Genomic DNA, 16,630 nt, shown 5'->3' with positions numbered 1-16,630 from the left:
GCAGGGGGACTGTCGCCACAATACTTTCCAATCCTTTTGGCATCATTGACTTCTCCACCATTAAACACAGCCACATAATCATATCGGCAGTAGTTATCTCGCTCCACATCAAACTTTTCAAACTTTAATTCTATAAGCTTTAGAGAAAGCACAACATTAGGAGTATCAAAAATAGCACTGTTGAATAATCTTAAGTGAAAATTTTCCATTTCCCAGATCGGTAGAATACCATGATTTTTCTTTGTTTAAAAAAAAAAAAAGCATTGATTCTGTTTCAATAATTCTTGTATCAGGATGGGGTTGGTTTTAGCTCAATGGTAGAGCAGTTGCTCAGCATGTGTGAGGCACTGGGTTTGATTCTCGGCACCACATATAAATAAATAAAATAAAGGTCCATCGACAACTAAAAAAATTTTTTTTAAATAATGATAATTCTTGTCCCAATGTTTGTTATTGAGTCAACAAAAGTATGGCATTTTTTTTTTTTGCTTTCATTGTTAATCATAATAAATGATAATCTCAAATCCTGATCAACCTTGGTCTCAGGAGCTCTGTTCACCTATAGCTTACAGAAGTCTGCCACGTTAACTCCAACGACACAAAGCTACAGTTGGCTTAATAAGGTGTGGTATATCTGAAATTTTCAAGAGTGGATCTTAAATGTTCTCACCACATACTCACAAAGACCTGCGCCCGCCCGCAAGGATAACTATGTGAGATGATAGGTATGTTAATTAGCCTCATGTGGTAAACATTTCACACATTTATCAAAACATCATGCTTTATACAGTAAATATACACATCTTCTATTCATCAACTATACCTCAATAAATCTGGGGGTGGGGAGAGAAAACTGAGAAAAATAAAGACTGGATAATTGGGTGTGTGTCAGAGTGGGAAAGGGGACTATATTCTAAATGAATTCATTCTTCTCTGAAAGAAAACCAACAAAAATCAGAAGTATCATCTGGTATATGTCACCTGCATCAGAGCATGATAGGGTGTGTCTGTTGGCGGGGGCATGAGCAGATAGAGCTGTTCTTTTGAGGGAAGGAGACAGACGCATATTCTTTCACATGTAAAGGAGTCAAATGTTTAGGATCAGAGACTCAGGGAAGCGGAATGTCTTTCTGGAAAGGTGAGTGTGCCGAGCGCAGCCTACCTAGGATGTGAGAGGTTTTTGAAGAGGCTGCATAAAAGCATCAATGCACAGAGTCATTAGGATTCTAAAGTGTTTCTTGGTTATTTTGATCTAGCACCAAGAATAGTGTTAAATTATTCAAGTGGATGGGAAATTTCCATTTAATGGGTAATCATCGTTCCCCTGAAAAGCAGATTCTTTAAGAGCACCTCTAACGTGTGAATCCCAGGAAATCTCATGGAATTCACTGACACCATGGACCTCAGACAGCAGTGTCCACTTTTACTGAGCAGCAGGTAGGTAGCAACCCTGTCCATCAACCTCTGGGAAGACAGTGGAAATTAATTCCTATTAATGGGCATTAAGTCCTGTTTGATAAAGCAGACTCGTCTTTTTTTTTTTTTTATCATCTGGGTGAAGATGATAACAACATCACAAATCAGCACAAAAGTAAATTTTGGCTTGGAATATAATTGCCATGCACCTGCAAATTTACCTACCTATAAAGAAATCAGCATCCATGGTTTATTTTAATTGTATTGTGATATTTCCTAGGGGTCAAGTGATTTCTCACCAGCAACTATGCTTTCTATTTAAAAATTAGCTCAATTTTCTTTACTTAGAAATTAGTCACATAAAAACTTATGGACAGAAGATTTAAAATGAGTAAATAAATAAGAACATAAGGGAGAAAGCCATGAGAAAAGGTGGAGGCAGAATTTTTTTGCAGTAGAAGAATGCCACAGACTTGCATAGAAATCATTTAGGATTTAATTTTCCCACTACATTTTTGTCTTTTGAACAGAGCTGCCAGTGGTTTCAAATGCTACAATGATGATGGAAATCTTACCGGCTGAAGCCAAAAGTCACATTAAAAAAACTCAAACTCAGAGGTTAAATCATCACGGAAGAGAGATGCTGAATTGTAATCTTCAAGTTAATTAAGTTGAAATATTTGGTCAGATTTATAAATGTCACAGAGAAAAGAATGACCAATGTAATTTCAAGAATTACAAAATGGTTTAAATGATTCAGAAATGTAATTTTAAATGTTATTTTAAACTGTAAAATGTTTCAGATGGACTTTGAGACTCTTCCATTATCAAATAAATGACTATGTTTTTCTTCTAAAAAATAAAACTGAGTTTGGGGATTATGATTAAAATGTGTATGTGTGTGTTTATGTGTGTATTTGTGTGTGTGTGTTGTGTGTATTTGTGTGTGTGTGTGTGCTCAAATCAATGACTTGCAATGGTATACTGGCCTGAATAGTTGTCCATTTTAAAAATAAATATATGGCAAATAATATGTATACAAGTTACATGAAAGATCAGTTTAGAAAAGTTGTTTGTTTTTTTAAAAAATCACAATGCTGAGCTCATTGTGCCTGGATTAAAGGCTATAATAGTGTTTGATTTTTTTTTAAGTTTTTGATGGACCTTTATTTTATTCATTTATTTATATACGGTGCTAAGAATCCAGTGCCTCGCACATGCTAGGCAAGCACTCTACCACTGAGCTACTATAATACCAGCTCTACCACCCAGTCCTATGATAGTGTTTATAATAATAATAATCTTTACCAAGTTAAGTTTTAAAATTTTACAAACAAATTTTCATCTATTCCTGCGCCAGGTTCTACTCTACAATTAATATCTGAAAGTGGTTCCCAAAAAGGGCAAAAAATCACATTACCATGAACTAGTAACTACTGGAAAACCACACCTTCTCTATTGATTGTTTTAAAGCAATGCAATTTTTGTGTGGAACTTGCACACATTTTATTTTAAATAACACCCAAAACAGCTTAAAGAGACCAGCCTTCACGGTGGCATATGGTTCTGTGAAGAGATGAGATGCCTGGCTTTCTGTGAAGCTCATGGACCAGACCGTCTGGCTTGCTTAGTAGGAGGGCCATCAGCAGGGTTTGCCGTGTGAGTGACCAGAGCCCCGAGAGCACATGTTCTGGGGTTTTCTCCCTCTTGCTGGCCCCTGCTGCTCACACCATCACGCTCAGAACATCTGCTGCAGGTTTAAACAACCTCAAGTGGGGATGGTCCAGTATTTGCATTTTGAAAACTGTTTTGAAAATCATAACTACAGAAATCAAAACCATGACTTTGCAAGTGAAATAGTACAAAGGAGAATTTCAACCTCCCTCTCCACAGGAAGAAGTACGAGTCCAACAGAACTTTTCTCTCCCCATATCCTTAGCTCCAAACCAGAGGCTCTTGGGTGGGCCCCTCACACTACCTGGGCAGCTCACAAATGCACACTTTCTTTACCAGGGAGCCTCACCTGGTTCTTTGGGGCTATGATGTGCCACACACAGGTGACTCCTGCAGGGTAATCCCGGTCTGGCCAGTTAGGGGTTTTAAAAGAGCCAGAAGGTCTTTCAAGCCGTCCTCCACAGTATTGGTCTCCTGAAGTTATTAAATATGGAAAAAAAAAAGCAAAACACAAGTTTATATCCTATGGTAGATTACAGCAATACAGCCATGTGGAGATGAGGAATGTGGGGTATCAGGTGACAATACAGTAACCAAGGCAATGGCAGAAGCTCTACAACTTTCTCTTGAAGAAAAAGGTTACAGAGATGATCTGCTGCACACACAAACACACGGGGTTAATGATTTGTGACCTGACAGATCAGCACGAGACGGGGAAGGGATGAAAGCATTTGCTTCTTTTCTTTTTTTCAATTTTTTGGATGAATGAAGAGAAAACATTTGGGCATGTGTACTCATTCAGAAAGCTTCTAGCTTCTGGGCTGGAGCTGGGGCTCAGTGGTAGAGCACTTGCCTAGCACACGTGAGGCAATGGATTTGATCCTCAGCACCACATAAAAATAAATAAATAAAATAAAGGTATTTTGTCCATATACAATTAAAAATATTAAAAAGAAAGAAAGAAAGCTTCTAGCTCAAAAACTCTCCTGAATTCTAAGAACCTTCAAGGTATTGGTTATTTATTAAATGCCCATGGACAAAATTTTAATTAGTTGATATACACAACTATCATTACTAGAAAACTATATGTGCTGTATGTGTGTATACATATATATCTTTAATAATCTTTAAGAATAGTTTTTATTTGTAAAATGAAAATATAAACTCGCAGCAATGCAGAGAAAGTAAAACATTATCCCAAATCCCACCACCTGAACTAACCACAATTAGTACTGACAATCATTATTTCAAACATCTGATATATGTAATGCACATGTACAAATAGGTTGGCAGAAACAATTTTAGAAAGTAATTTCAATACAAAATTTAAATTTAATTTCACTTGAATTTAATTAGCACATTAAAAACTGAATTGAATCTAAAAGAATTTACATACTTTAATAAAATTTTTTTTGACACAGATAATCATTCTTTTTTTTTTTCTTGGTGGGATTGAGGATTAAACCTAGGGCCTTGCACATGTTTTGGCACATGCTCTACCAGCGAGCTCTGTCTCCAACCTGACACAACACAGATACGCATTCTTAAAACAAATATCTAAATTTAAGAAAATATATTATAAAATTCAGTTTGGAATGATTCCTAAGGCTTTTAATTACTGGAAAATTTTAAGCATATACAAAATGAATATTTAATGTAATGACCTCCCACATATCTGTCACCTAAATTCAACAATTGTCATTGTTCCACTGTTACATCTATATTGGTACCCAATCCCCACCACCTGCTTCCTCGGCTTTATTACTGTCACTTCACACGTCTGGGGAGGTGAATTCACATACTTTAAAATGTAGGACTCTTAGTTATACGTGTTTGGAAAATAGATGTATTTTTGTAAGCCACACTCCTACGATAATATAGAATTCATTTCTCACAAAAGTTTGGAATCCCCTCCCAACCTGTCAATCCCTCACAACACTTTACTGAAAATTTTTACCTTAATTTTATCGGAGCCCCATTTACATGGAGTCAGGTAGGGCGTGCTCTTCCAGCCGGCCTTCTCCTGCTTATCATAATTCACTGCCCGCTGCTACATTAGTGGTTCCTTTACATTCTTGAGTGTACTCCATTGTAATAGAAACACGACAATTTGTTCACCCATTTTTCTGTTGATGCTCATTTGGGTTACTTCCAGTTAGGCTACTATAAATGAGGCCACTAAGATTATTTTTGTGGACATGTATTTTCATTTGTCTTGCATAAATACCTAGCAATGCAGCTGCTGGGCCAGGAATAAATATAGATGTTTAGCTTAATAAAAAACGACCAAACCTTCCCCCAGGGGTCTATATCACTTTACACCTCTTCAGGTGAAACACTCTGATTGTTTCACCCACAGGACAGGTAGGTGATAGTATCTCTTTAATTTGCATTTTCCTGATGACTAATGATATAAAGTAATTTTTCAGGTACTTATGGGCCATTTCTATTTCCCTTTGTGAAATGTATGTCCAAGTGTTTTACCCACTTTTATATTTGAGATCTTTATCCTTTTTATTATTGAGTTGTATGAGTTCTTTGTATTATTCTGTAGAATGTCTATTCACATTTGTAACTGTCTTTCTGTAAGATTATGTTTAATTGGGGGGGCCCTTGACCATCTCTAGCTCTATTTTGTATTTTATTACAGACAGGGTCTCACTGAGTTGCTTAGTGCCTTGATAAATTTCGAGGCTGGGTTTGAACTAGTGATCCTCCTGCCTCACTCGCCTCCCAAGCCACTGGGATTACAGGCATGTGCCACTGCAACCAGCCTAATTTTAATTTTAATGAAGCATGCATAATATTTTTTCATCCCTTTATTTTCAATCTATTTGGGTTTTGTATTTTAAGTCTTTTTCATAGACAACATATAGTTGGGTCTTGCTTTTGAATCCATTTTAACAATTGGCTGTCTTCTAACTAGAGTATTTAATCCTTTATATTTAATGTCCTGATCAGTGTGCTTGGATTAAGCATGCCACTTCCTATTTGTCTCACCCTCTTTCATTCCAACTGTTCTTCCTTCAGATTTATTTAAATTATAATAACTTTAGTATTCTATTTTAATCTTTTGGCTTTTAGCTATAACTCTTGCATCTTTAATGGGCATCCTAGAGATTATGACATGCATATTTAACTTACAACAATCTACTTGGAATAATACTGTACTTCTTCATGTACTGTGTGTGTGAGTATATAAGCATAGCTCTGTTTTTCTCTCCATCCTTTAGTTGCAAACATATAACATTATATGTTATATATTCCATAATACAGTATTAAATTTTTTTTTTGTTTTGAACACATACACATGAAGAAATGAAAAGAAAAGAATGCACAGCCTTTTATATGAATCATTTCCAAGAACCTTCATGCTTTCCATTACCTTCAGGTTATGCTGTGGGGTCATATCTCCAACCTGGAGAACTCTCTTCACTATTTCTCATGACATGAGTATGAAATGTCTTTCAGATATTTATAGTGTTTATCTCCAATGCTTCTGTTTCAGTTTCATTGTTGAAGACAAGCCATTGAATCTGGGTTGACAGTTTTATTCCAGCCCTTCAGGAATGTGGTGACACTGCTTCCTGGACTCCTTTGTTTCTGATTAGGAGAAAGCCTAGGTGCAGCAGCACACACCTGTAATCCCAGAGATTTAGGAGGCTAAAGCAGGAGGTCTACAAGTTCAAGGCCATCCTGGGGCAATTTAGCAAGGCTGGGCCTCAGAAGAAAGAGAGCCACCATTCGCACGGTTGTTTTTGTATATCTTTTGGCTTTCTATGATTGAGATTTTATATTTAGATTTCTGCAATTTAATTATGATGTGACTAGATGTGGCTTCATTTTCATTGATCCCATTTAGGCTTTGTTGACCTTCTTGGCTCTATAAATTGTTGTTCTTTGCTAAATTTAGTTACAAAGAAATCATTATTTCTTCAGCTTTTTCCTACAGTATTATCACTTCTCCTAGGACAAAAATAACAGATATTTTGGACCCTTGATATGGTCTTTGAGGCTTTTTCTTCCATCTTTTTTCTCCTGGTGCCTCAGTTTAGATATCTCCATTTAAGCTCACTGACTCTTTTTCTGCCATTTCCAATGTACTTGTTGGCCCATCAGGTAAAATAGAGTGTCAGATTCTGTATCTTCTAGCTCTAGAATTATCAATTTCTTCTTTTTTTTTTTTTTTACAATTTCTGTTTCTGTTTATTTATTCTACATATGTTTCCCTTTAAGTTCTGAAACACATTTATAATAGCTCTTTCAAGTGCTTATTTGCTACTGGCAACATCTGAGTCATCTTGGGTCCTTTTATTGACTGATCTTTTTTTCCCTGAATCTGCACTCACTTTTCCTATTCATTACATGATTAGGTGGTGGACATTATCAATGATATATTACAATCAAGATTCTGTGCTGTTTCTATGAAAAGCAGTTTTTGCTGCAGCAAGTATTTAACTTGGCTGGAGACAAGCTCAAGGTCTGTCTTCCTAACAGCAGAAGGCAGCAGTGATCTCTGTTCAGCTCTTGTCTTCCACTTCCGTGCAAGGCCAACCGCGTTCTCTCCTACATGGGAGAGCTGAGCTGTCAATTATTTGGGTGGATTTTATAATATATTTCGTACCTCCTGCAGCGCCCTCTTAGGATCTCCTCCCCAAAGTTCTGACTGCTGTCAGCCCTTGATCTGACCCTCTGACACTCAAGTCCGTACTGTCACATGGCAGCCCAAACTTAGAGCCGACCCGGCAGTGCCCTCAGGTGAAAGGCTGAAAATTTATTAAAGCTTACCTGCCACAGGTATCCTTCAGGATTTTACCCTTGGAAGTTCCACACGTACTGACATGAAAATATCCCAAAACACAGAATTAAGTAAAATAATGCGAATAGATGATCTCCCTAAATTCTTAAAAGGTTGTTGTAAAAGGACACAAACATAAACACATGGAAAGAGATGGAAACCACTGGCAGGGCTCCTTCTAGAAGGGGCTACGTGGGGGTCAAGGAGTGTGTTTGTGCCTCTGTATGTGAACAGAGAGGTCAGCTTCATGTTTTACTCCATGAATTTCTATACTGGAATTTTTATAAGAATGTATATACAGACTTTTAAGAAGAATTTTTTAAAATGCCATCTTGATGGTTTAGTGGCATTCCCTAGCTATCTGTTTAAGCTGCTCTTGAGCTTTAGGTAAAGAATAAACATTTATGAAGTGCCAAGAATGGTGCCTGACCCACTCAGCATGTGGTCACGGTGAGCTGCCCTTACTGAACTCATGGCCATGGGGTAGAAACCGTACCTCTTTCATTTGGTTCAGCAGCAGAGAACATGGCCATGAAGCCATTGCCAGCGGTGTTGGCATCGGAGATCATCTGCACCATCATCTTGTTGCCGCTGGATACCAGGGCTCCAGGCCGGAAGGTGCCGCAGAAGCGCCCGATGCGCTGGCCATTGGCATGGCCATTGTACACGTCCACGAAGTCATAGCGGCACAGGTTGTCACTCTCGAGGTCTATGAATCGGAAATTAAGGACGACGACTTTTCCCTCTGGAACCTGCGGAGAAGAAGGGCCAAATGGAAAACTGTCATGAACAAAGAGTCTGAGGCCTTGGCAAATACCCAAGCTCAGAGTGGACAGATAGCAGCATAATTGCAGGCTGCGATGCTGCACAATGGCAGGGTACCTGCCCTGCATGCCCACTGGAGTCCCCAAGAGGATGCTTTTTCTTCTCTCAAATCTGAAGTAAGCCAGGGAAAATTTTCTAGCATACAGCATTCTTAATAAAACACGAGTACTTTATTTTTCGGCAGTTCCAATATTTAGCAGGGTGAACAATCTTATACTTTTAACAATTTGTTTCCACAAAGCTGCAAACTACTGGATCAGTCTTATTGTTAAGTCATTGCTTACAAAGGATATCCCTTCCGATGGACCCCAGCACGTACTGAAATATTCTAGAATACCATGGCACCCAGACAGTCTGCTTGGCAAAGAAGCATCTGAATTATCACTTCTTACAAATTGACAAAGGGATAATCTCAAAATCTGGACCAACATTTGTACTGATTGAATTAACTGAGTAATAACAGAATCATCCCTTCTTCAAGTGAGTTTTATGAAATTTTATTTATTTTCCAGCTGAAAATTTTACACATGAGGCAGACTTAAAATACAACGCACTAGTGACTAAAAAGATAACCTTTCACTTTCTCATCAGCTTTTCTTCACTATAATGACCCCCACGTAATTCTTGTGATACATCCTTCTTCGTTCTCTAAGTAGAAAAAGAAGACTACAAAAAGGCTATAAATAGGGGCTGGGGATGTGGCTCAAGCGGTAGCGCGCTCACCTGGCATTCGTGGGGCGCTGGGTTCGATCCTCAGCACCACATACAAACAAAGATGTTGTGTCCACCGAAAACTAAAAAATAAATATTAAAAATTCTCTCTCTCTCTCTAAGAAAAAAAAGCTATAAATAAATAAATACCAAAATAAATAGCCACAGAAGCATTTGGTAGGATTCTCAGGTTATGGAAGTCCCATCCCTTCCCAGGTCACACCATTTTGTAATGTCTTCCTTCCCATTGCTTAGTTATAAAGTCTTGATCACATTTGTTTGACCCTTTCAACTAGATGACGTCTCCACTGAATAGTGTAAGATTTTGGTTCTGTAGAAACTTGCTTATGACATGACAAAGAGCAGCAGCACACACACACACACACACACACAGACACCCCGAACTGATTGGTTTATATTCATCTAAAGTAACTGAGACTTAAGGGTAAAGAGATACTGTTAACATTAGCACAGCTTCCTTATGTCCCTGAGTTCAGTGCCAGGAATTTGTTTTTTCTAAATAAGAGGAAGTGTTTCCAGTGCTATTTGCTTTCTCTCTTTCTTTCATACACACTTACACATACACATACACACGAACACACACACACACCATGGTGCAAACTGTCTCTGAGTAATAAAATGCTTTGCCATGATGTATTTTAATAGCTAGAAGCTTATCTTAATAATGCAAATATCAGAAGCTCCAAAGCTACCACCTAGAAACTGACAGCAGAAAAGCACCTGATTTGTACACAGAGCTCCCTGCGGCAGGTCCCTAGTTTGCTGTTGCTGTTGTTTTGCATGTAACCTCTACCCCGTGATCAGAAATCTATCAGAAGTTGATGCCACATCTAAAAGCTTAAATATCAGAAAGTTCCCTAGGCATCACTGAAAAAAAAAAAATCCTGGCCATGAAAAAATTTCCAAACTAATCTGTTTACTCGTCACTTGAATAACAAGTAGTGGTGTCGATGTACGATGTACGGAGGACAGCTCGCGCAGCTAGGGAGCGTGGAGAAATCCCCCCAGTGAATGGAGATAGGAAAGGGAAGAGGGCAAGGAACAAGTAGAGCCTGGGGACACTGCGGAGTCCTCAGCTCTGTGAGATGAGGCAGAGCCACATCAGAGACTGAGTCCCAGGGGGTGCTGCCTGCGCTGCAGAGATGCCTGCCCAGCTCGGGAGGCAGAAAGGGTGGCCTGAGGCTGGGCTGAGTGGGGAGGAAGGTGAACACCCAGGAAGACCAGAGGGCTCAGTGCCCCGGGGGTTAGCAACCAGAGGTGGCTGCTGATTCTCACACGCTGCTTAGGTGGCATGGAAGGGATGAAGCCTGATAAGAGAAGGACTGAGAGAAGGACGGGGTGGGGGGATCTGCGATGATGAAGATGGACAACCTTTCAAAGGGTTTTGCTGTCTCGAAGAACACAGAGACAGGAGGGAAGGGGGAAGGAGAGGTGGGGACAGGCTTACTGGGACCTGCAGTGGGACGAGAGGAACTCAGAAGCCAGAGGGGAGGACGCTGGGAGACTCCTGGAGCAGGCTAAGGACGGGAGGAGTGGCAGGGGCAGAAGCAAGGTCCGCTGGGCCCCCAGGCCTGGACGGGGAAGCAGGCAGGCAGGGTGGTGGGTGAGGGGGTGAGAGCATATGGTTTTTGTTTTTTATTTCTTTTTTTTTTTTTTTTTTTTTCCTGACTGCTTTTGTTTTCTTGGTGAAAAGGAAAACAAGGTCATCAGCAGCAAGTGCAGATGGCAGAGAGCCTGCGGGAGTTTGGGACCAGAGGAGAAGGCATGGGAAAGAAAGGCAGCAAAAATAAAATAAAAACAAGCTGGGATGTGGCTCAGTGGTTAAGTGCCCCTGAGTTCAATCCCTGGTACATAAAAAAAAAAAAAAAGGAAGAGGAGGAGGAGGGGGAAGGGGAGGAAGAAGGAGAGGGAGGAGGAGGAAGGGGAGGGGGGAGGGGAGAGGGGAGGGAGAGGGGGAGGAAAGGCAGCAGCTGAGCAGCTAGCACCCTCTGAAGTCAAGGTACTGATGAAACTGAGACCCATTACCAGGAGGGGACAGGTGTTGTTAGTCCCCCTCCCACATTCAGCCACCTGGATGGAGGTGCAGGGCAGGTGGAGAGTTGGATTTAAACTATGGAGGGGGGAGAGGGAAAGAAGGGAAGAGCAGGAAGCTAGAGGATGTAGCCAAGGAGTGACCATCATCAAGGTGGACTGCGGAATCTGTTAGGCACAGAAAAGAACCTAGACTGTTGGGAGGTGAGGATAAAATGGCAGTGTAAGTGGGAGGCTGAGGAGAGACGGAGGGAGGGGGACCCAAGAGGATCACCCACAGATACTGAAATCACAACCAATAACAAAAGGAAGAGTGTGGAAGGCAGTGACTGTAAACCAGGAGCTGACGTTGGCAAGAATGTGGAGGACTGTCCCTGGGCCTTTAGAAGATTACAGGGCAGGCACAGGGCCGCAGGGTCTGTTCCACTGGTAAGTTCTCCATTTTTAGATGATGCTCAGGTGTTTTAGTCAGCTTTTGCTTCGCTGTGACCAACAATGCACAGGAGGAAAAGTTTATTTGAGGCTCACAGTTTCAGAGACTCAGTCCATGGTCAGTTGGGTTAGTTGCCCTGGGCTCAGGTGGGGCAGAACATCATGGCAGAAGGACATGGCAGAGGACATGACAGCCCGGAAGAGAGGGAGAGAGCTTCACTCACCAAACCCCAAAGGCACACCCTCAGTGACCCACCTCCTCCAGCAACACACTACCTATCTACAGTTAGCATCCAATTAATCCATATTAGTGGATTAACCCACCGATTAGGTGATAGCTCTTATAATCCTTTCACTTTTTAATGTTCTTGCATTGACCCACTCATGAACTTTTGGGGCACACCTCATATCTAAATCATAACATCAGGGAACACTGCTCATTCTGTCTTATAGTTGGGTGCTGAAAAGGACCACAGGCCTTTCTTCCAACAGGATGAATTACTCATTCCCAAAGTTCTTTATCTGCTCTCATTTCAATGAAGAGTTGAGGTTTCTCTAGAAATGAGGCACAGATATGTTCAGCAATAGAGAATGGGTTACCTCACTGCAATTTTGTACACCTGTTGATCCCAACAATCCTGACAATTGTTCCTCTGTAACAGCCGAGGTGATCTGCACCACTATGGGTCTACAGTAACCAGAGACGTCATCGTGGATTGAAGGCCAAAGAGAAATTATATTATAAATGGAAAGACATGCTGCTGTGAACCTTTTCAACATAATACAATGTCTGCTCTTCATTTTCCATATGGGCAGTGAAGGTTCATTTTTATAGAAGCATCAAACTGCATCTCAAGTCCTGTTGGCAAACTTTGATGAGAGTTCCTGATTGCCATTTGAAAGGACTCTGGAAAGCTTGTTCTTAAAGACAAACCTTCCACTTGACAAAGTTAATCTATATTCTTGATTTCTTTTTCTTTGATAAGGATATTTTTTAAAATACAGGAAGATACATTAAATAATGTTCACAAGTACCCAAATACCAATCATCCAGAATTGACTTCTGTTAAATTTTTGTCAACTCATTTTTAGTCTCCTTTAATAAAAATAAATAAAACATTTAGGATAAAAATGACTTGTCCTTTGTCCTCATCCCAGACCTCATTCCTTCCTCCTTTCTCAGAGCAACCACTGTCCCCAACTTACTGGGTGTCCTTCCCTGCCATTCAAAACATTCGATACACATGGATATGTATAGATGCAAAATATACAGTTGTGTTTTTCAATGTTTTAAAAATTAATGAAAATAGCTGTCGACAGTGTTCTACAACCTGAGCATCTTTGAATTTTCTGGAGATGAGAAAGAAGAGAAAAGAGGAAAGATAAAAATTAAAATTAAAAGACACAGGACTTTCACAAGCTATTCCTTTGACCAGGAACATGTGCCCACTTCTGCCCTTCTCTCACTCATGCTTAGGGTCTCAGGTCCAGGGTCGTGCCTTCCTGGAGACATTCCCAGATGCCCCCCAAGGATGGGCTCTGCCCGGTTGACAGCCCATCCGCCAGGCCTCTGAGCCTGGAAAGGCTCAGCCCACTTACTCACTGTGATGAAGATGGAGCCCCAGGAGGCAAAGACCCCTCCTGCCTCACTCAACGTGACAGCCCGAGCCCTGGCAGAGCTCATGGTCCCAAGAAGATTCAACATCAGAAACACTTGTTAAACAAATGACTCCGCCAGGTACTAAGTGAAACACAGCTTCTTTGTACAAAACATGGACAGGTCCCTCCCCAACAACTCCCTGCTCCCTCTTATTTCCTGCCCTGCCTGCGGCACAGCGCCAGGAGACCACTCTCTTTTCTAAGTCAGTCTTCACAAAACCAAGACACCTATATTTTTGGAAACTTTATATTTCAAATCTTCTGTAACTGCTAACACGCAACACAAAAACTCAATGAGCACGCTTTTTTGATGGCAATTAGATGAAGCTACTGTTTAGGGAGTTTGTATTGACCAAGGGATTCATTATCTGCCTGTAGGAAAACAACCCTCTGTCCTGTGCTTTTTCCTATCAGCAGCTGGCTCATGTAGGCCAAAGCCTAGAGCTGCAGCCATGACCTCAGCTCACCCGCAGCCCCTGGGACGTCCTTACGGTCATAGGCGAAGGTGCCAAGTCTGTCCATGCTGGGGTTCCTGCCAGCAAACACGGGAACTGCATTTTAAGCTGATGGTTTGCATTTCCAGGACACTAATTGCTAAATGCAAGTATGAGGCTAGCTTCGTTTTGTGGAGGAGTCCATTGCTGCAGAAATGAGAGGGTTCCATGTATCTGTAGCTTTTCCTCTCCCCAACGTGTTAGTTACTACTTTGAGCAAAAAGATCTGTTTTTGCAGCATATCTCACTTTTTAAAAATCATTGTTTTAATCTTCTAAGATTTCCCTTTTCTACAAACAGACCTTTGCTAACTGATGTTCTAAAATGCAGACCACAGTTTATTTGCAAAAAGCCCAAGAGGCACCCAAGCTCAGGGTCACCTTGCACACATCGCCCCAAATGTAAGCCAGAAAAATTTATGTGAAAATTATGTATAAATATTTGGCTCTCTTCCAAGAGGAGGATAACTCAGAAGCTTACAAGGCCTTATTCAATACTACCCTTTTTAAGAGAAAGTCTGTACATGTTTAGAAAACAAAACATGTAATTAGTGGAAATAACACGTGATATTATGAGCCAGGTGTGGGGGTGCACACCTGTAATCCCAGCAACTTGGAAGGCTGAGACAGAAGGATTTCAAGTTCGGGCCAGCTTCAGCAACTTAGCAAGACCCTGTCATTCATAGATAGATAGATAGATAGATAGATAGATAGATAGATAGATAGATAGATAGATAGATAGAACTGGGAAGGTACCTCAATGGTAAACTGCCCCTGGGTTCAATCCCCAGCACCAAAAAATAAAAATGAAAAAAAAATGATGTTATAAGCATTTTCTTTGGTTGTTAGGAATTTCACCCCCCAAAATTTTACTAGCTTGATGTCAAGAAGGAGGAAGGGAACCCCATCCACATCAAGTTCAGGCCACATGCCATCGTGGAGATTCAGTCACGGCCCTGCTGAAAACCACCCAAGACTCTCCCACTACACTTGGAACAAGATTCCCATCTTAATTATAATGCTCACACTTGGCAAGATGTGTCTCAGATGCCAGGTATTTCTCTAAGTACTGTACACATAATATTTCATATAATCCATTTCAACAAGTGATATTATTATCAGCCCAGAAACTTGAGGTACAGAGAGGTAAAGACCCTGCATGATATGATCCCTGACTATCTCTCATCTTTCCCCTTCATACAGTCTGGTCCCTGTGCTTGATACACCCTTCTCCCTCATGTTCAAGTGTCTGACTCCACCTCACTGTTGAGATCTCAGCTCAAGGGTTACCTCTTCAGAGAGGCCTATTCTGAGCCACTCAGTCACGTATCATACACATCACATAGTGCAGACATTTCTTTCTGATTATTTATCATTCATCTCATCACTGGAATATAAGCTGCAGAGAGCAGAGTTTTTCCACATCTGGTCCAGTGCTAGGCTGTTACGATGCTCAAAAAATATTCATTGACTGGATCCTTATAATCTTTAAAAAAAAAAAAGTGGTACAGGCCACACCACCTGCTGCTAGCACATACATTTATATAAGAATGTAAAATCAAATGTGCAGAACAGGCATCATTAGCACCCTTCTAGGAAGAAGAAACAGCTCAGAGCAGCCACAATGATTTGCCCATGGCCACCCAGTGAGTTCGCAGCAGAGACCAGGACTTGCACCTGCCTGTGTTTCCTGTAACCTGGCTGTGGCCGAGCCCAAGGAAATGCTCCCAAACCTCATTTCATCTCCTGGCCACACAGAAACCAGCATTTCCTGGCCTCCTTTGCAGTTAGGCTGAGGCCAGGTGACTGGGTTCTGGCCAGTGGAATGTAGAAGGGAGTGATGTACCCTCTCCAGGCACAGCCAAGGAACACCCTGCACATCCTCAGGAGGTCTCTCTTGCTCTAAGGAGAGGAGTCGGTGGAGGAACAGGAAGGTCCAGGAGACTGCAGACTCCACACAGGGAAGGGGTTTATGATTGAAGGACAGCCCGAAATTACACAGGACTGTTAAGAAATAGGCATTCACTGTGCTGGCCCCTGAGATTTAGGGGCTTGTCGGTTCAAGAAGCTTTGCACTCTGTTAATTACCCAGACAGTTACATTCCCGCGTTATTCTTACACAGTGTCTCTGAGACAGACAGCTGTCGTCTTTGTTGTTTTCGGTGCTACAAGTTCTATATGAATCAGTGTGCTATACCATCACATCAGTCAGGGAGATGACAACTTTGCCTGACTGTTGACAGCTTGGAGTACACTTGGCAAGATGAATTCAGTTCAAGGCACCTATCTTTGGAGTGGACACGGACAATTTGGAGCAATCACAAAAGTGAGAAAATTTCAGAATCACCAAGATACATGGTGTTTATCAGTTTTCCCATCACTGTGACAAAGTACCTGAGACAGTTCACTAATAAAGGAGGAAAGGTTATTTGGGCTCTTGTTTTCAGAGGTTTCAGTCCATTGTTGGTTGGCTCTACTGCTTTGGGACCTGTGATGACACATTACATCATGGTGGACAGCACACGGCAGAGCAAAGCAGGACACCTCAAGGCAACCAGGACACAAAAGAG

General features: G+C 41.0%; 1 protein-coding gene across 1 annotated transcript in view; it reads right to left on the bottom strand.

Annotated features, from left to right (window-relative positions):
* The window catches only part of Pcolce2 (procollagen C-endopeptidase enhancer 2), a 57,766-nt gene that overhangs the window by 15,161 nt on the left and 25,975 nt on the right, over positions 1-16,630 (bottom strand). Inside the window, exons 3-5 of the mRNA XM_027933832.2 lie at positions 8,385-8,640; positions 3,440-3,564; positions 1-137 (exon numbers count right to left, since the gene is read on the bottom strand). Of these exons, the coding sequence (XP_027789633.1) occupies positions 1-137; positions 3,440-3,564; positions 8,385-8,640 (518 nt within the window). The remainder of the gene's footprint in view (positions 138-3,439; positions 3,565-8,384; positions 8,641-16,630) is intronic.

This window comes from Marmota flaviventris, chromosome 8 (genome assembly GCF_047511675.1).
Source record: "Marmota flaviventris isolate mMarFla1 chromosome 8, mMarFla1.hap1, whole genome shotgun sequence".
Taxonomy (NCBI): domain Eukaryota; kingdom Metazoa; phylum Chordata; class Mammalia; order Rodentia; family Sciuridae; genus Marmota; species Marmota flaviventris.
Note: the sequence above shows the minus strand (reverse complement) of the source record. Positions and strands in the feature narration are given on the sequence as shown.